General features: G+C 47.3%; 1 protein-coding gene across 1 annotated transcript; it reads right to left on the bottom strand.

Annotated features, from left to right (window-relative positions):
• Positions 1-1,030: 1,030 nt before the first annotated feature.
• Positions 1,031-18,938, bottom strand: LOC142481069 (RNA-binding protein 12B-B-like). Its single transcript, XM_075582742.1, has 3 exons — positions 18,784-18,938; positions 7,625-7,666; positions 1,031-7,087 (listed from the first exon to the last, which is right to left on the bottom strand). Exon 3 carries the CDS (start codon positions 7,060-7,062, stop codon positions 5,050-5,052), a length of 2,013 nt encoding a protein of 670 aa, XP_075438857.1. The 5' UTR covers positions 7,063-7,087; positions 7,625-7,666; positions 18,784-18,938; the 3' UTR covers positions 1,031-5,049.
• Between the last annotated feature and the right edge of the window lie 6,894 nt (positions 18,939-25,832).

The raw sequence follows: 25,832 nt of genomic DNA, 5'->3' as shown, positions 1-25,832 counted from the left end.
TTGGCAAGGTATAAAAACTTGAGCAGGGATTTCAATAATGCCTGGAATTTATCAGTTGAGCCTCTAAGTCTCATCATTAAATTAAGTACATGTACTTGCTTGGTGCACAGATGTTCAGATATGTTGACCAGCAACAATTTTAAATGTGCTGCATTACATCCCTGCTTATTAATATAAACTTTTTAGAAAAAGGAGTACCCTATAACAAAGTCATGGAACCTTCACTGCCAACACAGTATATTCATGGCCACTAGATAAAGAAATTAAGACAGGTTAACTGATTACAACAGCAGCCACAATCTAGTGTTTCCATGACAACAAAATAAACAGACAAGCCCACCCAGACTACTTTAAAATGTAACCTACACTTTTAATGGAGTACTTTCATAACTTCAATGATTTTCCTTTTGCAAGTGTTAGCACTCCTAAGATATGTGCTTGCAAAATAATTAGATGTGACCACTTTTCAAAAAAGCCACCATACTGGAAGTTCTCATAATAGTAAAACTTTATGTGGTCTTATAGATATTTTATAGGGTTTTAAGAAACAGGATAATACATTTGTATAATTAAACGCCACTTTAATGTCAGTGTTTGAAAAAAATACATACATTTGGAGGGATTGACCTATGCTGGAGACAACCATAACATGGTACTTACAAAACCAGATATGGGTTTATTAAAGATATGATTGAGCGGTAGTTTTGAATCGGCACAGATACGCTGATTCAAATCAATGGAAGATTCCATGCAGTAGTGTAGTCAGTTCTACCACAGCTTAATGTTTGAGATATTTCAGTGCATAATGTTCTTTGCACCGGCCATGTAAAGGAGGACAATTAACGTGTTTAGGATTTATGTGTGTTGTTAATCAAGGGCCTTGGTCACCACACATTTCCTTCAATTGTTTGCTCCCAAATAAGTTCTAAATCTAAAGCACTTTGCAGATCAATGTTGCAACACTGTTAAATATTAAGTGCACCATAACTATTTGCTATAAGATTTATCCACACACAAAGAAAGGGAAACAATGATTGCAACACATTTATTTACAAATAACCATTCTTGCACAATACACAGATTAAACAACGCATATGCAAAATAGGAAATGCAACCTAAAAATCACATACCAACCCGTTATTTTGAACATTGCCTTCTTCTAATGTTGTCAAGATTCATTTTAGAGAAACCATAACTGACAAATTACAGAAATCAGAACCAGTTATGGAATGAAGCTCAGACTAACTTTTTGTAGGCCAACCGGCCTGTTATTGAGTTCACTCACTGCAGACACTGCTTCCTCATAGTTCTGCATACGCGCAATGGCTGTACTTGTGTTTAATCCTCCAGTATGTTTGGCATTAAGAATTCACTTTGTAGCCATCAAAAAAAAAAAACAAAGGCTACAAATTCAGCTACAGTAACGTTATGTGGCAAGTTCTTAATAAGTATTAATGCTACTCCACTTGGTTTCCAGTCAAGCCTATGAATATGGTTAGATCCCTCATCTTGACATTCTGCAACATTTGTGTTTTTCACATGTAATAACAGGCTCTACCAACCTCCACATGTAAATCTTCTGACTTGTGCTCTTTTTCACAAACAGATGAATGATCTTGATCTTTGGCAACAGGATGATCAACACAAGCATCAATGCCAAAAACTTTAATTTGTTTCTCAGAGATGCATCTCAGCAGTCCTGCTGTTCCCATGAACCATTGATGGCTCAGCAAAGATGGAAAAATCCTGGGTGTCTGGTCTAAAATTTCCCCCTGACACCTATGCTGTGCACAGATATGACTTAAGTCCCCGCAGCACGACCCGGTGACGAGAAAGATCAGAGAGCATGAAGCAGAAGCTGGGCGGGCCGGCCTGGGTAGGGGTAAGAGAAAGAAATACTAATCCTCCCAGCCCCACGGCTGCCTTCAATTTGATAGTCGAGGTCGGTGCGGCGTTGCTGCTAAATAAACAAATCCTCCAATTCTAGAAATTGTAGCTCTCTCTGGTGAGCAGCAGTATCCAGGGGAATTGTAATTATGAATCAGCTCTTCTCTCTCGGATCCCTCCCCTCCTGTAGCAGAGAGAGAGAGGAGCTCCACTGCCACAGCATGAGGAGAAGCGGTCTGAGAAACACAGCCTGCGCAGGTCAGCCTTAATCACTGATAAGAAAAGAGGCACATGTGCTGTAGGCCTTAGGCATTAAGTGACAAACACACGGACTGGATTATTATAAGGAACAGTAAAGGGATTTAAGAAGTGGTGACAGTGATTGGTGAAAGACAGGGACAGGAGGAGGAAAAAGTGAAAGTAAAATACAGGGCACATAATGATATATACATAAACAAGGTATCCTACCGCTCAACCTAAATACCTGAATTAGGTGTAAAAATAGTAAGAGGACTGAGGTGCATAGGGAAAGGAGATCAGCCAAAATACATGTGTGTGTCAAATACAATGTATCTTGAGACCATTGAGTCTTCACCTCCTATATACCATACAGTGAATGAGTGCAACATGTGGGAATCTTTTTGTGGCCTCTTGGGAACACACATATGTATTTTGCCACATAATGAGATAGTGTGACAGGGGAAAAGGGATATAGTACACACGAGGGACAGACCGTGACATGTCCAAGATAAAGAACATGAAGAGAGACCAGGGGAGACTCTGATACTGGACAGAAACTTATGGTACAGGTGAGTGAGACAGTAACAGTAGTGAGAGATATAGAGGACAATGGAATGTATGAGATATAAGGCATGAGAGAAAAACAGAATCAGGGGAGACGGACAAGGGTAGTAAACAGACATAAAGTATAGCTTAGTAGCAAATAACCCAATTTTGCCCTGTACAATTAAGCTTCCATGCCGAAAGAAAGAAAAGAGAGATCACAAAAAAAAAAACCTCAGCAGGGACAAGTGTGGTGATGTTTCGAAACGTTGGGCTTGTGTGTGCATTTTGGACCCAATAAACCCCTTTTATGTGATTATCTCGTGCTGTGTTGATATTTGGAGATGAGATATATATATATATATACAGTGTTCGACAAACTTATACATTTGCACGCCCCAGGCGAGTGGATTTAACATCGTGGCGAGCTCCTATTAGCCCAAGCCGCACACGTTTGGTACTAGGTGGCGAGTAGATTTTTTTGTTCGGCGAGTAGATTTTTTGGTGATTTGTCGACCACTAATATAAATATATATATATATATATATATATATATATATATATATATATATATATATTACACAGATATATAACATTTAGCATACAGTAGGCATGGGTTTGCCCCTCAAGCTAAATATTGCCTGAGTGTGTAGGGAGGGGTCGGGGGGGAAGAGAATCAGTCTGTGTGTATAGTGGCGGTCAGTGTGTGTGTGTGTGTGAGGGGGGGGGGGGGGCACAGTGTCTCACAAATGCAGTAACAAGGAGTTACAGAAGGTTGGGGGAGAGGTATAGCCAGAATGTCACCCATGCGCCTAACAAAATGCTGGCTCCCAAGTATTTAACATTTTTAGCCACTCCTGCGGTTAATTTTCTCTGCACAGACAGACTCTTTCAGATGGAAATTTTACCGGGGTTTCTCCAAGACCAATTCCTTTATCATCGTGTAACAAGAAAATATCGTCTTCTTTCATCGAAAATTCAGCAAAGAATTTCTGAATGTCACGTTTAGTAATATGGAAAGCAGTTTCTAAAATATATGCACTTTCTTTGCCAGAGTATGAAAATTAAGAGGTTTTTTTGGCAAATCCTTTTGTAAGGAATGCACTTTGTGGTTTCCACTTTTCTTTCATTAGATTCAATTAATTCCAACGTCGACTTGTTAGAAAAAGGAAATACAGATATGGTGCGACCAATGAAGAACGTTTGGTGCAATTCAAAAGCCTTTTGATATTGCTTTTCATTTCTGAACATTACAAAGCCTTCTCTTTTCCTTTTCCCATGCTTGTCAATTAGGAACGAAATTTGAGTCTTCCATCCCATGGTCATCAAAATACACCATTATATATTTTCTGTTAGCTTTGTAAGGCAGGTTTATTAGATGCACAAAACACTTTTTTGTGAGGTAATCGCGATCGCAATATTTATTTTCTTGGAGATTTGGACCAAGACCACTTTTTCCGACCTTCCATACTTATCCTTCAATACTTATAAAGCTTGTGGTGGTGACCGTTGCAAGCTTTTACGAAAACATCTATTCATATTGCCACCAGACTTGATCCATTGTTCTTCATTAGATCACATGGAAGTTATATATCGAGAACCCATGTAATGTTTGTGACGCTTCAGTCCTTCATTAGCATACGTACTTTTAGCAAATTTAAGAACACCATTACCATTCCTAAACCACTCGGAAAGTTTAAGAATATGAAATCTTCCATACAAAGTCCATGAAAATGCTTTGATCTCAATCATTGTTATCATGAAGGACATCCCATGTAAATATAAATACAAAGTCTCAGAATTTTTTATGGAACTTCTTTAGTTCCTTGACTTTGTTCAAAAGCATTCTGCATTTGTCTGGCTGCTGAATGAAAAAGTTGAACGTGGGATTTTAGAAGACCTCCTGGTTATCTCATAGAACGCCAGGCATCTTCATGTGCTGCAAATACAATAACAGCCTAACCAAGTTGTCCACCAATGACAAGCCCCTCGCCTACTGTAGGAATACTCAATCCTGAGAAGTGCCGAATATCAACAGGAAGCCCCTGTAAGCGGATTCATATTCCTATTCTTAGCTCTAAACAGGATTAGTCACCTGCAGAAAACAAAAAATTACACGACAGTATAATTAACACTTCCTTTACAAATGCATTCAAAATCACCAGTTCCAAAAAAAAAAAATATGTCCATAGTATTAGAACTATTTAATGGATGCCATTGTTCATAAATGTTAGAGACATTTACAAAATATGAAATATATAAACCATGGAGCAAAATATAATTTGCAGAGGATATTTCCTTACCCTTTGTAGCAAGATTTAAAATTATATAGTCACTCGTAAACAGCTGTTTTAAATGTTGTATTGTGGAAATTTGTTTTTAGATCCTTAACGTCAAACTAACTTTGCGTGGTCCAACAGGTCTACCATTAAGTTCCTCAACTGCAGCCAACCCCTCCTCATAATTTTCAATGCACACTGTGGCATGACCTGTGGGTCGTCCCCTTTTTGTATATTTAAAATGAACAGAATCTGGAATTACACGATAGCCATAGAAAAAATCTAAAACTTCTGCAACAGTGGCAGTATATGGCAAATTCTTCATATCTATTGCCGTTACTCCACTTGACCCACCATCAAAACTTTGGGTATGAACAGGTCCTGCATCATTATACTCGACTATACTTCTGTCTCCCATATCAAATCTCTCAATAGGCTCATCTTCACCAAAATCCATATGTATCGGTCTTCTGAACCTTTCCGGGGAATCTTTGAAATGCCCAGATCCATGTCTAAAGTCATCAGATAATCCAGAAGAATGTCCAGGGGATCCATGTAGATACTCATCTCTGTAAGCAGGTGAACGACTTGGATCATCGGTATAAGCACTTATACCAAATTCTTTCATCTCTTCCTCTGAGATACGCCTCAACAGGACTTCTGTTCCCAAGAACTGGTGACGGTTCAAACCTTCAGCAGTGATGGCCTGTTGTTCAGATGGAAACTTTACCAGAGCTTCTCCCAGTCCTACTCCTTTATCATCGTTAAGCAAGAAAATATCTTCCTCGTTCACAGGAAATCCAACAAAGAACTTCTGAACTTCATTTGTACTCACATCAAAAGGAAAGTTTCTTACATATATGCACCTTCTTATGCTAGAACGCGAATCTCGAAAAGGTCTTTTTGGAAAATCCTCATCTGGATGGTCCATTTTGGGGGGCGTTTGTCTTTCATAGGATTCTATTAACTCCAACATTGATTTTCTAGGAATTGGAAATAAGAAAACTGGACGACCAGTTAAGTTGCTTTTGTGTAAGTCAAGACACCTCTGATATTTTCTCTCATTCTTGAACATAACAAAGCCTTCTCTTGTTCTGTTGTTATGCTTGTCAAGTAGAAATTTAATCTGCGAGTCACCCATCTCGGGATCATCAAAAAATATTTTAATATCCTGTTTTTCTACACCATAGGATAAATTTTGTAGGTGTACGTAAAACTGTTGATTATGAGGAGGTCGGGACCTCACTCTTTGTTTCTTTGGAGATTTAGATCGAGAGCGATTTTTTGAACGACCATTATGGTTACCCAGATTAGGCGAGTGCTCTCTTTTTCTAGTAGGCTCGTGTGTTAACTCAACGTGGCCACAATAACTGATCCACTCTTCTTCATCAGATTTCCTTACACATATAAATCTATGACCCATGTACTCTTTATGACGTTCCAGTCCTGCATTAGCATCCTTAGAAGTAGCAAATTTAACAAGACACTTTCCATTCCTGTTACCATTTGGGCGTTGTAGAAACATAACATCAACCACAAACAGGCCATTAAAAAAGTCTCTGATGTCATCCACTGTTGCACCGAATGGCAGCCCAAATACAAATAAATACACACTCTCGTCCTCATTGAACGACCTGGTGTCTTTCTTTCCAGGATTATAATTTGATTTAGTTGTATAGGTATCAGCATGTCTCGCTCCACTACTACTGTTAAATCTAGGATTTGGATTACCTTCATCACCAGACTTATTTTGACCTATCCCTTTCCTAATGACTGACAACATCTTGGAAATATCCTCAGTTGGTTTTGATCCAGTGTGTTTTGATTTAGATGTAGAATCTCTGTCTCCTTTCGGGTTAATTTCAAAAGTATTCTGCATTTCTGTCTTGCTGCTGAGAAAAAGTTGAATGTGAGATTTCTTAATAAGTCCTCCTGTACGGCTCATGGCACGCCGCGCATCTTCATCGGTTGCAAATATAATAAAGGCCTCACCCAGTTTTCCACCAATAATATGAACACCTCCATCAGGAATATTCAATCCAGAGAAGAAATGCCGAATATCAACTGAGTCAGCAACAAAAGGAAGCCCCTGTAAGCGGATGACTACTGCCATTCTTAGCGCTAACAGAATGAGTCACCTGCAGACAAAAAAGTACACAACAGATTTTTATTATACCTCCTTTGAAAACCCCACCGACTAAAAATAAATTATTTAACATACTGTATAATCTTCTGGTCCAATGTTCTAGAAAGTTTAAAATACAAAATTCAAATTAAGTGTGATTATATAGTGCACTGTCTAGAACTAAGTCAATGTGCGATGTGAAATGCTGCAAGATATGACTGAAAAAACAATTTTCTCCTTGAAAAGACTATCGGAGTAAAAAATGCAGGTCATTCAAAGATGTTTGGCTGAATATTCCATGCTGCAATTAGACCCTCATTTGAAAATGTAACTGAAGTTTAATTTCTGTTAATGAATAGAAAAGTTGAATTACCAATATACCACCACTGTTTGCCTAATGAAAACAAAGCCTAATACAATACTCTTATTTAATGAAGATGCAGCATAATTCAACCATGTATGCACATTGATCTTCTTGAAACTTATCTTTTCATGATAAACCTGTACTGTCTAAGATACCATTAAAAGGTGTTTGTTTTATGCAGCTTACCTGTGTATTTCTTGGAGACCTGATAATCCTGTAACAATTTAACTGTGAAAAGAAATTAAAATAAATATTAAAGCCCATCAATTGAATTGTATGCTGAACTTTTGCTAATGCTCAAGAGACCCACAGCAGTTGAGATTAATGTTGTACCGGGTACAAAAAAATGCCGGGTATTGAATTACCTGCAGCCAGCGCGGCTTGGTGAGGAGGCCACGGCGACATCTGGTGGCAGTGGGAGCAGTGGCAGACATCCTTCAGGCAGCGGCACCATTCTTCAGCCGGTGGGAGCAGCAGAAGACGTCCTCCACAGGCGGGGCGAGCAGGGGAGCATTACTATTGGACAACCGGGGAGGCGCGTGTCCAATAGTAACACTCCTGCTTCAGTCACATGTTCCTCTGCCCCCACTGGCATCGGCTGTGAAGGACGTCTTCTGTTGCTCTCACTGCCTGAAGGATGTCTGCCGCTGCTCCCACCGCCACCAGGATGTCACCGTGGTCTTCCTCATCCCCCGCCGCAGTTATGTCTTCTGCTGCTCTGCTATTGCCGTTCTCCAAGAGGAGGATGGAGGGAGCATAGCAGAACAGAAATTACCTGGCACCAGGTTCGGGTAATTTCCGGGAACTGTACATAGTGCCGGGTAACGTGTAATTTCCGGGTACCCGGCACATCACTAGTTGAGATGTCAAAGCACCAAACCATGCGGAAAATACTGCTACTGCAATACATTACTGGGGAGGACTGAAAGCCAGTAATAACAGGATATGCTCACTGAAAGAAACCCTGAATCCAGAAAACTTTACAAGTTGATCAACATAAAGCAGATGAGAAAACAGAAAGTGATGACTAAATGTACACTACAGTGCAAGGCAAGCTATTTTTTTTTTTACTAACAACTACAAATTGATCTTGTGCATAAGAACATAGATTTTGACTAAAGATTTGACTTTCGTATGAATGTCATTCGTTTGTGGTTCAAACAAATGTATAGGCTTCAACACATTTCTATGTTTAACAGCTCTATATCTTCGAAGAAAACAACTGTGGTTCCATGTTTTGTCTTGCAATTGTCGATTTATCAATAACACTGTTTACAGTAAATTCTTTCTATTTGCGATTCTGTATTTCCCCCCAAAAAACAAGCACACAAGATGAATACATCTTCCACTCAATCAGGATTATTTCAAAAGTCCCAGAAATTGTTTCAGTAAATTATTCTATGAAAATGCTTTAGAAAAGAGAAATTGAACAGATCTTAGGCCAGTCAGAAATAAGGGAGAATATACAATCAGAGAAGCACTTCCACACACAAAATTAACAAAAGCGATGCAACTGCCAAATGTCAAGTGAAACACACATTTTAAGAGTAAAAATAGACTACTGCACTAATGCTGTGTGCATACACAAAGACACAAGTTCACTGCAACATACGTAGTGTCCAAGCACACGTGTAACTTTTTAATCCGGTGCATCGTCGGGAGGTCTTCAAGAGGGCAAAAAGTAGGGTTTTGTGTGTAGATTACCCAATTAATGCAGGATCAGTTGATCATGTAATTGCAGCCCTTTCTGGGGTACCCCTGGTACCAAGAACTGCAGGCAGGTTCAGTGAGTATCAAGGAATCTTTATTTACGAGTGCACAAGGAGATGACACCTGTTTCAGTGTGATCTGAGGTGGGGTCATCCCAGTCTCAGTATTTATACATTACATATAACCCTCATCTTATATGCATACGTTATCCCTTCACCCAATCCACAAGCTCCACATTACAACCATCCCATAATACCGGTTTCTCCCAAATTCCTAGGGAGTACATGATTTACCTGGGATAATCGCAGAACAAATCTTGCCCAATCACACATTCCATTCTATACACAGAATGACCAATAAACACTTATCAGACATACACACATACAATAGGGGAGACAAGATGAAAGACCAGTAACCCCAGACCCTTTGTCTTCTCCATAGCCCTCCTGTCAATAATTCTTTCACAATCAGGCTACTTTGAACGTAGAGCAGAATTTAGACACATCAGCATCATTCCTCACTATGTGACCGCAATATGCCTCACTGGTGCTCTCCAGCAGAACCAGGGCCGTGATCAAAACAAGAGGGCCTCTTTGCATACGGGTGGGCTTATGTTGTTTCAATAGGAAACTAATGGTATATAGGTCTTCCCCTAGAGTTATGAAATCAGAATTCAACAGGTGTTATTTTGTACCAAACATGTGATTTTCATATTTCCATGCCAGTGATATCTCTGAGGGAAAAACCCTGATATACGGTAACGTAATGTATAAGGATTTCTGTTAATGTTTTATCCTGTAATTTTAAGAAACTGGTCTGCATTTACTGTAATTTTATGTTCTTGTAATTATCTTTAACTGTAATCTGAAGACTTGTATTTTTATATATTAAACAATTCTTTAATAAGTAATGCTTTTGGGCTCTGCATTAACCGTTGCACACTCTGGAGAGAGTACAGGCATACCCCACTTTAAGTACACTCACTTTAAGTACACTCGCGAGTAAGTACATATCGCCCAATAGGCAAACGCCAGCTCACGCATGCGCCTGTCAGCACGTCCTGAACAGCAATACCGGCTCCCTACCTGTACCAAAGCCGTGCGCAAGCGGGGAGACTATAGAACCTGTTACAAATGCGTTATTTACATCAGTTATGCACATATGTGACGATTGCAGTACAGTACATGCATCGAAAAGTGGGGAAAAGGGAGTGCTTCACTTTGTAAGTACATTTTCGCTTTACATACATGCTCCGGTCCCATTGCGTACGTTAATGCGGGGTATGTATGTATTTACATTTTCGGACACATTTTGCTACAACCGATGTGTGTTCAGTGCATAGTTTTTTCTATAACAAACAGGGACCTGAGACCATGGCAGATATTAATTGACATATCGTGCATAGTTCTTGGGCGGTGGAAGCATATAGATATGATTGCAATTGAGTAAGGGGTTAATATTAACTCATTGAAGTACCTTGCGCAGGAGAAAGGCGAGTTGGCTAGCTTGCGAGCTGTGTATTATCCCTTGCCCTGTATGCAGGTCACGTGCTCACAGGTGTGTCGTGTGTTCAATTCGTCACGCCTGTGAGCACATGACCTGCATACAGGACAAGGGTTAATAAAGAGCTTGCAAGCTGTCCCACTTTTCACCTTCACAAAAGGTCCCTCAAATGAACAATATCTCCCCTCAATCCATCCCCATATACCACCTGTCACGAACAGCACACAAGTGAGCACTTGACCTAGATATGCAACCAGGGTTAATACACACGGCTACTCTAACCAACTCACCTTTCTCCTGCAAAAGGTACTTTCAATTAATTGATATTATCCCCTTACTCAACTGCAATCATATCTATATGCTTACACCACCCAAGTACTATGAAAAATATTTAAATTAATATATCTGCCAGGGTCTCAGGGTCGTTAATTATAGAAAAAAAGTACAGCTAAACCCCGTTATAACGCGCCTCGTTATACCGCGATTCGGTTATAACGCGGTTTTCCCGTGGCTCCCGTTTTTTAAAAAAAAAAAAAAAAAAAAAATTTTTTTTGAAAAATTTTTTTTTACATTTTTTTTTTTGCACACTGCACACACTCACTGCACACACACTGCTCATTGCTCACACTGCCACACTGCACACACACTGCACACTGCACACACACTGCTCATTGCTCACACTGACACACTGCACACACTCACTGCACACACACTGCTCATTGCTCACTGCCACACTGCACACACACTGCACACTGCACACACACTGCTCATTGCTCACACTGACACACTGCACACACACTGACCACACTCACGCACACTCACACACACTTACGCACACTCACGCACACTTACAGACACTCACACACACTCACACACACACACACACACTTACACACACTTAGACACTCACACACACTCACACACACTTACACACACTTACACACACTTAGACACTCACAGACACTCACACACACTCACACACACTCACACACACTTACACACTCACAGACACTCACACACACTCACACACACTTACACACACTTAGACACTCACAGACACTCACACACACTCACACACACTCACACACACTCACACACACTCACACACACACTTACACACTCACAGACACTCACACACACTCACACACACTTACACACACTTAGACACTCACAGACACTCACAGACACTCACACACACTCACACACACTCACACACACTCACACACACTCACACACACTTACACACTCACAGACACTCACACACACTCACACACACTTACACACACTTAGACACTCACAGACACTCACAGACACTCACAGACACTCACAGACACTCACAGACACTCACACACACTCACACACACTCACACACACTCACACACACTCACACACTCACACACACTCACACACACTCACACACACTCACACACACTCACACACACTTACACACTCACAGACACTCACACACACTCACACACACTTACACACACTTACACACACACTCAGACACTTACACACACTCACAGACACTTACCCACACTCACACACCCATATACACACACACACTTTCTCTCCCATATATACATACACACACACTCTCTCACTCTACACAGACGGGCCGCGACCAGCACCACCACCCGCTCCCCCCCCTCCTCCCGCGCAGGCAGCGGGAGCACCGGGGACAGCGGTGGGGAGAAGAAACCCCCCGCTACAACCTCCATGCAGGCAGCATGGTTCTGAGGTAAGCGGCGACCTGAGGGACATCCCCACTCCCATCTCCTGCCCCGCGGCCTGTCCCGCGGTGACAGGGTGAAGCGGGGACAGGAGGGACATCCCCGCTCCCATCTCCTGCCCCGCGGCCTGTCCCGAGGTGACAGGGGGAAGCGGGGACAGGAGGGACATCCCCGCTCCCATCTCCTGCCCCGCGGCCTGTCCCGCGGTGACAGGGTGAAGCGGGGACAGGAGGGACATCCCCGCTCCCATCTCCTGCCCCGCGGCCTGTCCCGAGGTGACAGGGGGAAGCGGGGACAGGAGGGACATCCCCGCTCCCATCTCCTGCCCCGCGGCCTGTTCCGAGGTGACAGGGGGAAGCGGGGACAGGAGAGACATCCCCGCTCCCATCTCCTGCCCCGCGGCCTGTCCCGCGGTGACAGGGGGAAGCGGGGAGCGGAGGGACATGCCCGCTCCCATCTCCTGTCCCGCGGGATGAATATGCGCTAAAGCGCGGCGGCCATTTTTTTTTCTCGCGACCCCGTTAGTAACGCGGTGGTCTCGGGGTGGACCCCGAGACCCGCGTTATAACGGGGTTTAGCTGTATGCACTGAACACACATCTGTTGTAGCTAAATGTGTCCGAAAATGTAAATACTCTATCCAGAGCGTGCATTCAGAGCCCCAAAACATCACTTATTAAAGAATTGTTTTTATATATATCAAATGGAAATATTACTGTGTGCTCATTTGCATTTCTTAGACAGGTCTGCAACCCTGCCTTTCACCATTATCACCCAGCATATAGTGCTTCCACTGCAGCAAGGGATTCTGGGAAATGACATGCAAATGAACAGTGTGCCACCTCTTGCGTCAAAACCATATGACACGGTCCCCTATTAACTTATACTTGCTGCATTACACAGCTTTTGAGCACAGCCGGGGTTAAGATGCATAACTAGTAAACCTACCCATAAACAGCTGTTTCGACCTTAATGGGTCTCATCAGCGTGAGATTGGTTATACTGGCTTTGCAAAATGAAGCTTGGGATAGGTTTCATCACACTAATACACATACATTAAACAATTCTTTAATAAAGTATATATAAAAATACAGGGCTTCAGATTACAGTAAAAGATAATTACGAGAACATACAATTACAGTAAATGCAGCACAGTTTCGTAAGATAACAGGACGAAACATAAATCCCTATGCATTAGCATAAGAAAGGATTTACCTCAGAGGTCACTGGTGTAGAAATATGAAAATTCCACTCTTTGGTCCAAAACACACCTCTGTTAGCCTAAGGCCCCGCTCCCTCCGTCAGCACTCTCGCACTGCAGACAGGCGGGGCGCTGACATACACAGACCGCGATATGCGGTCTGTAGGGAGCGGGAGGTGGGCGGGAGTGGGGGCGTGGCTTGAGCGGAGGGACCCGCTACACTTCCCCCCCCCCCTCGGGCTGGAGCTGCTGATGGAAGCAACACACACACACACACACACACACACACGCAGGCAGGCACACACACACACACACACACACAGGCACTCACGCTGCTTTCCCTCCACACTCCTCCCCGCTCCCCGAAGCCTCTCCTCCTCCCGAAGCCTCCCCTCCTCATTGGCTCACAGCCACACCACGTGACGCGTCAACGCTAGGGATCACAATTCTCTTGTATCCCGTAGCGGCTGACGCGTCACAGCGTGTAGTGAGCTGTGCAGCCAGGGGGGACCGGGACCGGCTCGGGAGGATTCCCCTGCTGGTGGGGAAAGCCCGTGCAGCCGCCCGCGCCGCCGGCCGAAGCAGGTCCCAGCCATTAGGAATAATAGAGGTGGGCTACGTAATCCTCTTTACTCCTCTCCCAGACACAGAGAGAGGCTAGGAGGAGAGGAGCTCAAACCTCACTGATTCTTGCAGATATAAACAAGGACCGTCCATATGGCAAGGTGGCTGCCTTGGGCTCCCTTTGCTCTGCCCACCAGTCGGAAGTTGAATCCCGGCGCCGACAGAAGGCGGAAGAGGAGGGAGCGTAGGGCCGGTAGAGAGTTAGGCTGCGGTCCCAGTGACTGCCACAGCGCCCCCCTCAATGGGACTGGGCCCAGTATTAACCTTCCCGCTGAAGGTGCAGCCGCACCGCACTGGCAGTTTTTAAAAAAACGCCATGATATTGAGTGTAGAACTTGCGACGGAGGCGTGGCCACGCCCCCGCCGGTTCACCCAATGAGGGCGAACCCGCCGCGTGAGGTCATGGCCACGCCCCCGCAAACCCCCCTCACGTCGCAATCTCTCTCCCCTCAGACCGCAGTTAGCGCTGTGCACGCGTCGCCCCCCCCCCCCCGGCCGGGCGCACGTGCCACAGCGATGACTGGGACCTTCACCCTTAGGGCTGGTCCCTGCTGGCTACTGCAGCACCCGCTGTGGCGAACGCTGCAGTGACGAGAGCCCTCCCCTCAATGGCGCCGGGCCCGCTGCGAGGGGGGGCCGCAGAGTTGCTTCTGCTCTCAATAGAATTGAGAGTAGGACTCGCTACGGAGCGCTAAGCCACGCCCCCTGGCGGTTCAGCCAATGAGGGTGAACCTGCCGGGTGACGTCATGGCCGTGCCCCCGTCACTCCCTCGCCACGCCCCCCGGTCTTTTGGTCTGCAGCTCCCTGCAGACCGGGGAATCGGCTGCACGCGCCGCCAGTCTCCGCCTTAGGCTACGGCGACGCTGAGCGCGCTCATGCATGATGGAGGTGCATCGCCACCTCTCCAAGCACGAGCGCTCGGCTGTTCTTCACAAATTCGAGAGCAGGAGTGGGGGGCGTAGCGTATCATTGGCTGGATCAAACCTGTCCCTACATCCATTCTCTCCTCCTCCCCCCCTCCATCCATTCTCTCCTCCTCCCCCCCCTCCATCCATTCTCTCCTCCCCCCCCTCCATCCATTCTCTCCTCCCCCCCCTCCATCCATTCTCTCCTCCTCCCCCCTCCATCCATTCTCTCCTGCCCCCCCCTCCATCCATTCTCTCCCCCCCCTCCATCCATTCTCTCCCCCCCCTCCATCCATTCTCTCCCCCCCCTCCATCCATTCTCTCCTCCCCCCCCCCTCCATCCATTCTCTCCTCCCCCCCCCATCCATCCATTCTCTCCTCCCCCCCCCATCCATCCATTCTCTCCTCCCCCCCCATCCATCCATTCTCTCCTCCCCCCCCATCCATCCATTCTCGCCTCCCCCCCCATCCATCCATTCTCTCCTCCCCCCCCATCCATCCATTCTCTCCTCCCCCCCCCATCCATCCATTCTCTCCTCCCCCCCCCCATCCATCCATTCTCTCCTCCCCCCCCTCCATCCATTCTCTCCTCCCCCCCTCCATCCATTCTCTCCTCCCCCCCTCCATCCATTCTCTCCTCCCCCCCTCCATCCATTCTCTCCTCCCCCCCTCCATCCATTCTCTCCTCCCCCCCTCCATCCATTCTCTCCTCCCCCCCTCCATCCATTCTCTCCTCCCCCCCATCCATCCATTCTCTCCTCCCCCCCCATCCATCCATTCTCTCCTCCCCCCCCATCCATCCATTCTCTCCTCCCCCCCCATCCATCCATTCTCTCCTCCCCCCCCCATCCATCCACTCCTTCCCCCCCTCCATCCATTCTCTCCTTCCCCCCCTCCATCCATTCTCTCCTTCCCCCCCTCCATCCATTCTCTCCTTCCCCCCCTCCATCCATTCTCTCCTTCCCCCCCCTCCATCCATTCTCTCCTTCCCCCCCCTCCATCCATTCTCTCCTTCCCCCCCTCCATCCATTCTCTCCTTCCCCCCCTCCATCCATTCTCTCCTTCCCCCCCCTCCATCCATTCTCTCCTTCCCCCTCTCCATCCATTCTCTCCTTCCCCCCCTCCATCCATTCTCTCCTTCCCCCCCTCCATCCATTCTCTCCTTCCCCCCCTCCATCCATTCTCTCCTTCCCCCCCTCCATCCATTCTCTCCTTCCCCCCTCCATCCATTCTCTCCTTCCCCCCTCCATCCATTCTCTCCTTCCCCCCCTCCATCCATTCTCTCCTTCCCCCCCTCCATCCATTCTCTCCTTCCCCCCCTCCATCCATTCTCTCCTTCCCCCCCTCCATCCATTCTCTCCTTCCCCCCCTCCATCCATTCTCTCCTTCCCCCCCTCCATCCATTCTCTCCTTCCCCCCCTCCATCCATTCTCTCCTTCCCCCCCTCCATCCATTCTCTCCTTCCCCCCCTCCATCCATTCTCTCCTTCCCCCCCTCCATCCATTCTCTCCTTCCCCCCCTCCATCCATTCTCTCCTTCCCCCCCTCCATCCATTCTCTCCTTCCCCCCCTCCATCCATTCTCTCCTTCCCCCCCTCCATCCATTCTCTCCTTCCCCCCCTCCATCCATTCTCTCCTTCCCCCCTCCATCCATCCTCTCCTTCCCCCCCTCCATCCTCTCCTTCCCCCCCTCATCTGATACTGTCTCTCACTCCCCATTCTGTGTCTGCGTCTCTCTCCCCATTGGTTATTGAAGGGTCATGTGACACTGCTCAGTGCTTGGAAATCAAATTTCCAGAGTTTTATTGAAGTGAAAGAGGCAAGCTTCCTCAGTGGCAGCGTGGCCGCAGCCTTAGGCCAAGTCCATAGAAGGACAAGCAGCGCTGAGGCGTGCGGACGCTCCGCGCTGAGCCCCTGCATCCTCAATGAGGATGCCTTGAGAGGGGGCTCACGCGAGCGTCCGCAGGCGTGCGGATGCTTTGGAGTTTTCAGCCGAGCGCCAAGCTGTTTTTCAGTGCGCTGTCGGCTGAAAACATCCAATCAGCCTTAAGCAGCGTCAACGTCACGGCGCCGTGACGTAGGCGTCGTGACATTGACATCAGTGCGTCGCGGGCGATTGGCCCAGCGACGTCACGGCCCCGCCTCCAACCACCTCCCCCCGGCTCCCTTCGTGCACGCTGGCTCAAGTCCGTGGAATCGCGCGGACTTAAGCAGGCGAGCCGCAGCGTTAGCGCGCATCCGCTCTCCTCACCCCTCTATGGCCCGGACCTTAGGCTGGGGCCATGGTGACTTCGCCCATGCGGAGGCGTGCCAGTGACGTCACAGAGCTGGTTCGCGCTCACGTGACCGACCTGTCGCACCAAGAAATCAGTTTGAACTAATTTCTTGTGCAACGCACGCCCCCTCTGGCTTCTGCGCACACGCCGCATGGACACAAACACTACCTTAAGGCAGTCTGGTCGCTCAGCGTGCGGACGCGTCCGCACCGTCTGCGGTACCATAGCCCCAGCCTTAGGTGTGGTGTTGTCTGGGTGGCATGTGTGCGTGCTTTCTTAGGCTGCGGTCCCAGTCACAGCTACAGCGCACACCTCGGCGTGCGCTGTGCGTGTAAGCACTACCCCTCAATGGGGCTGGGCCAAGTACTCACCTTCCCGCTGAAGGTGCAGCCGCGCTGTACTCACGTCTTTTTTTAACTCAATGGAATTGAGTTCAGAACTGGCGACGGAGGCGTGGCCACGCCCTGACGGCAGTTAACACAATGTGGGCGAACCAGCCGCGTGAGATCATGACCACGCCCCGCAAAACCCCGACCACACCCCCTCCCGTCGCAATCTCCCTCTCTCCCTAAAGACCGCAGATCGCGGGTAGCTCTGTGCACGTGACGCCCCCCACCCCCCCCCGCGTGTCACAGTGATCACTGGGACCGCAGCCTTAGATTCACTGCAGCGGGCCGCCTCCTGTAGGCTCCGGTCCCAGTCATGACTGCGACATGCGCGCCCGGCGGGGGGGGGGGGGGGGGGGAGGGGCGACGCGTGCACAGCGCTAACCGCGATCTCCAGGAGAGCTTGCGACGGGAGGGGGCGTGGTCGGGGATTTGCAGGGGTGTGGCCATCACGTCACGCGGCTGGTTCGCCCTCATTGGGTGAACCGCCGGTGGGGGCGTGGCCACGCCTCTTTCGCAATTTAATTGAGTTTAAAAAACCTTGCAGTACAGCGCGGCTGTGGGCCCTTCCCCATTGAGGGGCGGTGTTTACACGCACAGCGCACGCAGAGGTGTGCGCTGTAGTAGTGACTGGGACCGCAGCCTTAGTGTCACGTTCCCACGCAACGTCACCCTATGACGTGGTGTTGTCATGGCAACGTGATGTCATGCTGTCGCGACGCCACTGGAGGACAGCTGCTCATCTAGGTAAATCCCTCTTTATTTTTTTTAACAGGGGGCCCCATTTGCAGTATGCCACCTAGTGCCCAGCAAAGCCCAACGCCGGCCTTGCCCTAAACCCTCGCAATTCTTCACAAAGCCTTAACAGGAGCCTCAATAAGTTAGTTACATATGGGGATTACAAATCCTAGAAGCTGTCCCTAGAAGAACAACTCTCCTCAACAAGGATACTGACTCTACTCTTGGATTGCATCAGGCAAATGAATGGCTCACGCGACGCATATTTACCACAAGAACGCGAAGCTGAATCGCCCGTCTGCTACGTCTCTGGCCTCCCCGCTCAGCACGCTCAGGACTGAGCGGTTACAAGATGGCGTTGGCGGCTTTCTCCTCTCACTGGAGAACTGCGCGTGCGCGAGACTCAAACCGCCTGGAACTGTTCTCTCTGGGTCACCTCGCGGCGCGAGAGCTCGGCTTCTGCAGCTGAGGGAGGAGCTTCCTGCTTCCTGCAGCTCTGCTCATTCAGTGAGGCACAGTCTGGCAGTTATATTGCACAGTGACAGCGGGGTCAGTGGTGATCCCTGTATTTCAGATGCGCGCGCTGTACATCTTTTGTTGACTTGCAGTGGCTGCTTTAAGTACTTTTTTTGTAGGGAGAAAATACATTCCACTTTATTCATGATCATGAGGGATTCTGCCTCGTAAAAGGGATAAATTACCCCTCCCACCAACAAAAAGGGGGCGTGGGGGTGGTGGTATTAGGGTAAAGTTGTTCTAAACCAGGCCAAACAAATGCACCAGATATATTTAGAAAAAAACTAGCTTTCAATTGAGTTTTTTTCTTTGATACAATTTGAGCGTTTTTTTGCTCCAAAATGACAGCACTTTGCATTCATAAATAGATTTCATAATGCTGCGTCTCCGCTGGGGCTGAGTGCGCGGTGCTTGCCGCTTTTAATTACATATGTCTATATGTGGCAGTCCCCGCTCACACGGAGCGCGCATGCACGCTCACCCAAGCATGGCGCTTGAGTAAACAAAAAAAAAATTTGACTTTCAAGCGCGCTCAACTTGCCCGCAACGCCCCCCTCTGTCCGCGCTTGCGAAATAGGCAGGACACCCGGCGCTCATTCTTACAGAGTAGGTGACGTCACCGCTCTCAAGCATGAGCACGGTCAGCGCCAGGGGGGACGCAGCCTAATGGATATTTAGTATTCTTCAAATCGTCCCGCTGTGGCAGACGCTGCAGGGACAAGAGCCGCCCCTCAATGGGTCCGCTGCGCCGAGAGAAACTCCTGCTCTCATGAAAATTGAGAGCAGGAGTCGCGACGGAGCGCTAGGCCACGCCCCCGGCGGTTCAGCCAATGAGGGCAAACCTGCCAGGTGATGTCACAGCCACGCCCCCGTCACCCCCCCCCCCCCCCTGTCTTTCCACCTGCAGCTCACTGCAGACCGGGGGACTCGGCTGCACGTGCCGCCAGCCTTGCTGCTGCGCGTGCAGCACAGGCAGCGGGGCCGCAGCCTTAGGGCTCGTCCAGGGTGGCACTGAGCGGGCGCGCACGCTCACGATAGACACTTTGCGACAATGCACATGTCCTACGTGAGCGGGCGGGCGCGTCTGCTCAGCGGTCAGCCGCTTGCTGAGCGAGCAAATTTGAATTTGCCGCTCACAAGCGTGTCACGTGAGCGGTTTGCCCGCGCCCCTGTACACGTGCGCACCTAGCCGGTCAGGAAAAGCACGGCCGAGCAGGGCGCAGCGCTGGAGCGCCAGTGCGCCTCTACCCACCCTGGACGAGGCCTTATGTATTATTACAAACAAATAGTTAAAGAGTGGCGCTTAAATCTAATTACAGTGACTTAATAAGTACACGTGAGTAATTATAACCAGTGTTCGACAAATCACCCAAAAATCTACTCGCCCAACCAAAAAATCTACTCGCCACCTAGGCCCGCCCCTAGTCCCGCCCCCCAACCCTAGTCCCGCCTCCAACCCCGCTTTAAAATAAAATATATAAATAAAATACATTTAATAAATTCCTAGTCAGAACAACTTTCGTTTTTGACATCAATGTATTTATTGTATTACATTATACTACAATTAGTCCTTGGTGTGTGTGTGTGTGTGTGTGTGTGTGTGTGTGTGTGTGTGTGTGTGTGTGTGTATCTAGAAATAAAAGCCAGGTGTGAATGACTAGTTTCCTGAACTGGACGTCCCCGCTTCACAATATCTAAAGCAGCCGTCCCGCCTGGGATCTTACCTGATCCACAGTCCCTCAATGTCCAGGTACCCTCATTCTCGCAATGTTATACATTGAAGGGGAGGTGTTCCCTACCTGTCTTCTGGGTTAGGGGGGGTTCCGATGTCTTCCATGTGAAGCTTGAGTCAGATATGGAAGAAAGTAGTATAGGTTATTTCGGTGTAGTATAGGGCAGTTAAGATATATAGGGTAATTAAGAGATCCAGAAACAGAGTGGGGGGTGGGGTGATGGGGTGGGGTGGGGGGGTGATTGGGTGACACCTGGTATTCTGGTATCCTACACACACACAAACACACACACACACACACACGGTGGGTATTCATTGAAAGGGAGGTGGCCCACCTGTTCATCCAGGCCTTGTCCTCCACATGCCAGCTGAGGGTCAGGCAGCCAGGCTGGGGGGTCGGGCAACCGGACAAGCAGGCGGGGGTCGGGCAGCCAGGCGGGAGGATCGGGGCCAGCGGATGACAGCCGCACGGCAACACCAGCCTCCCCATGAGAAACGTCCGCGTGCGCATGCGAAGTCTGCTGCCAGCCTGCTTCCCCGCTCCCATTACCAGAAGGTGGGACGGAGAGGAAGCGCCTGGGCAGCAGCAGCCGCGGGAACCCCCTAGCCTACCTCCCACATCCGCATGCGCAGGCTGCTGCCAGCCTGCTTCCCCGCTCCCATTACCAGAGCGTGGGACGGAGGGGAAGCGCCTGGGCAGCAGCCAAGGGACCCCCCCAGCCTACCTCCCGACCCGGGCAGCAAGCGGGGATCGGGGGCAGGGGGGGTTGGGGCTGACCCAGAGCTGCCAGGCGGCCCTCTTCCCCGCGTCAGGCCAATCAGGGAGGGGGATTACTTATTTATTTATTTTAAAAAAAATTGGCGTGAGCAGGGGAATTCATAGAGCCGCAGCAGCGGCCTAAATCCACTCGCCACGGGCGTGTGGTTATCATTAATTGTCGAACGCTGATTATAACAATGTATAAATGTGAAAACGTCAGTGAATGTGACACAATAATAAATAAGTGTAGCTTCAACCCTTCATGTAGATTGTTTTCTTCAAACCAAGAGATGTCAGGTAACCGGATACTGGGGAGCGCAGGTATATATAGAAGAGAGCAAACACAAGCATATAGTGCAAATATGTCTGTTCAAATGGTAGGTTATTAGAACAAAATAGCCCAATGAGATGTGAACTTACAGATTTCTTAAAGGACCTGTGTCCTTTGAGCCATTTTATAAAAAATGTATTTCTCCAAAATATTCAGAGAGTCACAACAGATGCATGAATATTACACCCCCACAAACACATACATATACTGTACACACACTAATACTGTAGGTATATACTGTATAAGCATTAACAAACAAAATATGTGGAGGAATAAAATGCATCTCACAATAAGCCCCTTTATTTTTCCATTTCTTTTCTGTGCAAAACTGTCATTTACAAATAAACAATAAATACATACATACATACACCACCCTCCCCATAACACACCTACAATGCGCCCCCAAAATACATACCCTACCCCCCCCCCCCCCATACACATTTTATATATAATATATATACGCACACACATACATTGGGCCTCTCTCCCTCACTCTCCTGAGGCTGCGGGGGAGCTCCGGCCGGTGCTGGTTGGGCCTCTTGTTGCCGCCAGGCCCGACGTCTCCCCAGCAGCTTGCCTGCCTCTCTCCTGTTTTGTCCCACACTGGGATCTGTGACATTGGTGCACACCGGAAGTTGCGATATGCACTTCCGGCACACACCGGCATGAGACAGTACAGGAGAGAGGCAGGCAAGCAGCTGGGGAGACGTCGGGCTCGGCAGCAACAAGAGGAGGCTGGGATCCTCCACAGCCGCCGCCAGGATAGTGAAGGAGAGAGGCAGCAGCTGGGAATCGGCAATCTGCAGAGAGCTGCAAGTAGGAGCTGAAAGAGCCGCATGCGGCTCGGGAGCCTCAGGTTGCCTACCCCTGGTATAGGGCGTATACACACTGACTGCTGGGAGCTCCACGGGGTACAATAGTGCAGATAAACCAAATAATTTGGTACTATAAATTAAAAAAGGAACAACAGTGTGTGCATTCACACTCTTCATTCATTAAAATAGCGTGGGTGGTGGTGAGACCAGCGTGGGTGGTGGTGAGACCAGCGTGGGTGGTGGTGAGACCGCTGACACTGTCTCTATCCGTCTAATTTTCTCAGAATTTTGTCTGAAACTGCACTATTGTACCCTTCTTTCTTTCACTCCACGATAACTTGAATCACTAGAGGAAAAGGTGTAACCTGTTCTTTGCTGCAATAGATGTGTGTGTTTAAATGCTAGAAAATGTGAGATTATTGACCACGTTTCTATTGAAGATATTGCACTATTGTGTCCTTATCTTTTCTTTTTCGGTACTTGCGCTCCCCAACTTTTTAAAGATTCTGACATACAGTATGGAAGGATTTGAGAACAAATTCTGAAAAGGGGCTTTGAGCTGCATGTTTTGAATTGTATTGTTCAAAGTATTATATTATATATCACATTGCTATCTCCTGCATGGTGAGGAATCAGCCAAGTTCTTATTGCCCTCTAAAGATCTAATGAGGTTGGCGACATCCTAAATCATAAATGGTGGGGCTGTCATACCGAGTATGTCTGTCTGGGTGAATCCGGAGATCTGTCCAGAACAGACTGTCCATTAACTCTTATTCTAGACATCAATTGTTGGAGTGCCGTCCCCCCTCCCCCCTTGTTTTTGATATGTGACAGACTGTAAGTTATATATTTTTTCTATGTTGGACACCTTCGAGGTTGTTATACTTTCAACACAGGGGGTAATTGGTGGGTTGGAATTTAATCATAATAGATGGTTATTCTTTGACATATATGCTTATGAGGAACGAGAAAAGGTTTTTGTTCCAAGGCTCAACCAGAATATAACATGATAGGCTTCCTGTCAGGATAGCGGCTAAACCCAGCCCCCCGGACGTGTCACGCACCAACACCAGGGACGCACGCAGACCCCTGTCTGCGCGCACACGCTGCAGTAATAGGCAGATTGCTCAATCTCGCTTCCATGACGTCACCACGGCAAACAACCCTATTGGCAACGCAGTCGTCTCACGTCGCGCTCCCCCTGCGGGTGCACGCCGTGCGGCAGGTAATGTCAGGACTGAAATTAGCTATATCTCTCACCTGATGCCCATTTAGCTTCCTCCTATCGCCTCTCAGCTTACGTGTGACGTACACTAATCCTGCTGCTTTCCTATTGGTTCTTGTTCCTTTTGATACCCAGTCAGCCCTCTGCTTGTTGCTGAGCATAAACTATTGTTTATTTATTTTTATTTATTTATAAAATATTTTACCAGGAAGTAATACATTGAGAGTTACCTCTCGTTTTCAAGGATGTCCTGGGCACAGAGTTAAGACAAATAATACATGTTTACAAATAAAGTTATATAATGAGCAGGGTATACATTATATACAAGACATTGCATGCACAGTTAAAGATCATTTATATTATGGGCGTATGAAACAGTTACAGACCAGATTAAAATGTGTGACAGCCTTAGATTTGAAAGAACTTAGACTGGTGGTGGATATAAGAGTCTCTGGTAGGTTGTTCCAGTTTTGGGGTGCACGGTAAGAGAAGGAGGAGCGGCCGGATACTTTGTTGTGCCTTGGGACCATGAACAGTCTTTTGGAGTCTGATCTCAGGTGATAGGGGCTGCATGTGGTAGGGATGAGGAGCTTGTTCAGGTAGCTGGGTAGCTTGCCCATAAAGAATTTGAAGGCAAAACAGGAAAGGTGAACTTTGCGCCTAGACTCGAGTGATGACCAATCTAGTTCTTTGAGCATTTCGCAGTGATGTGTGTTATAGTTGCATTGGAGAACAAAACGACAAATTGAGTTGTAGAGGGTGTTAAGTTTGCTAAGGTGGGTTTGAGGTGCCGAGCCATATACTATGTCTCCATAGTCAATAATTGGCATTAGCATCTGCTGTGCGATACGTTTTCTGACCAGGAGACTTAGGGAGGATTTGTTCCTGTAAAGTACCCCTAGTTTGGCATAGGTCTTGGTTGTCAGGACAATTATTTATTATTGTGTCACATTCACTGACGTTTTCACATTTATACATTGTTATAATCAGTGTTCGACAATTAATGATAATGTGCATCCCGAATGCACAAGACCTATGCCAAACTAGGGGTACTTCCCGAATGTGCATCCCGAATGTTAAGTGGGAGTCAAACCATATGCCCAGGTATTTAAAACTAGTAACAGGAGTTAGGGTGGTGATAGTGTTGGTTCAATTCTGGAGCTCAGTCGCTGAAAGCTTTAAAAATTTAGTCTTGGTCCCAAACACCATTGTTACACAGTCTTGTCAGTGTTTAAAAACAGTGTTTTGGGAAATCCAGTTTTCGAGTCTCAAAAAGTCAGACTGAAGTATGTGTTGAAGGTCAGAGAGGCTATGGCTGTGTGCATATAGGATTGTGTCATCTGCATACATGTGTATTGAGGCTTCCTGACAAACTGTGGGAAGATCATTGATGAACACTGAGAAGAGTAGGGGCCCTAGAACTGAGCCTTGCGGGATGCCACAGGTGATATCCAGGGGGTTAGAGTTAGAGCCAGAGATGGACACATGTTGGGATCTGCCTGATTGGTAGGACTGAAACCAGTTTAATGCATGCTTCCCTATTCCAGAGCTCTGGAGTTTGTTGAGCAGGATAGTATGATCAACAGTATCAAAAGCCTTTGCAAAATCTAGGAATACTGCACCAGTGAGTTGGCCCCGTTCCATTCCACACTGGTTTTCATTGCAAACTTTTAGCAGGGTAGTTACGGTAGAGTGTTTGGGGCGAAAGCCAGATTGGAATTGGCTAGGGAAATTTGTGTTGTTATAGTAATCGCTTAAAGCTGCAGTTCAGTCTTTTTTTTGTAAATTAATTTTTTTACTTCAATAGTTTCATGTGTGCAATCTCTAATTACCTAAAGAACTGTATAGCTGCAGGTCAATTCGTTCTCCATGTATTGATAGGCGAAATTTGGTGACATAATTAGTGAAGGGATCTGTTTTTATTTGCTTCTGTCAGTCAG

This window comes from Ascaphus truei, chromosome 2 (genome assembly GCF_040206685.1).
Source record: "Ascaphus truei isolate aAscTru1 chromosome 2, aAscTru1.hap1, whole genome shotgun sequence".
Classification (NCBI taxonomy): Eukaryota; Metazoa; Chordata; class Amphibia; order Anura; family Ascaphidae; genus Ascaphus; species Ascaphus truei.
Note: the sequence above shows the minus strand (reverse complement) of the source record. Positions and strands in the feature narration are given on the sequence as shown.

Coding starts and splice junctions, on each gene's coding strand:
- LOC142481069 (XM_075582742.1), bottom strand. CDS start 7,062: ATGGCAGTAGTCATCCGCTTACAGGGGCTTCCTTTTGTTGCTGACTCA.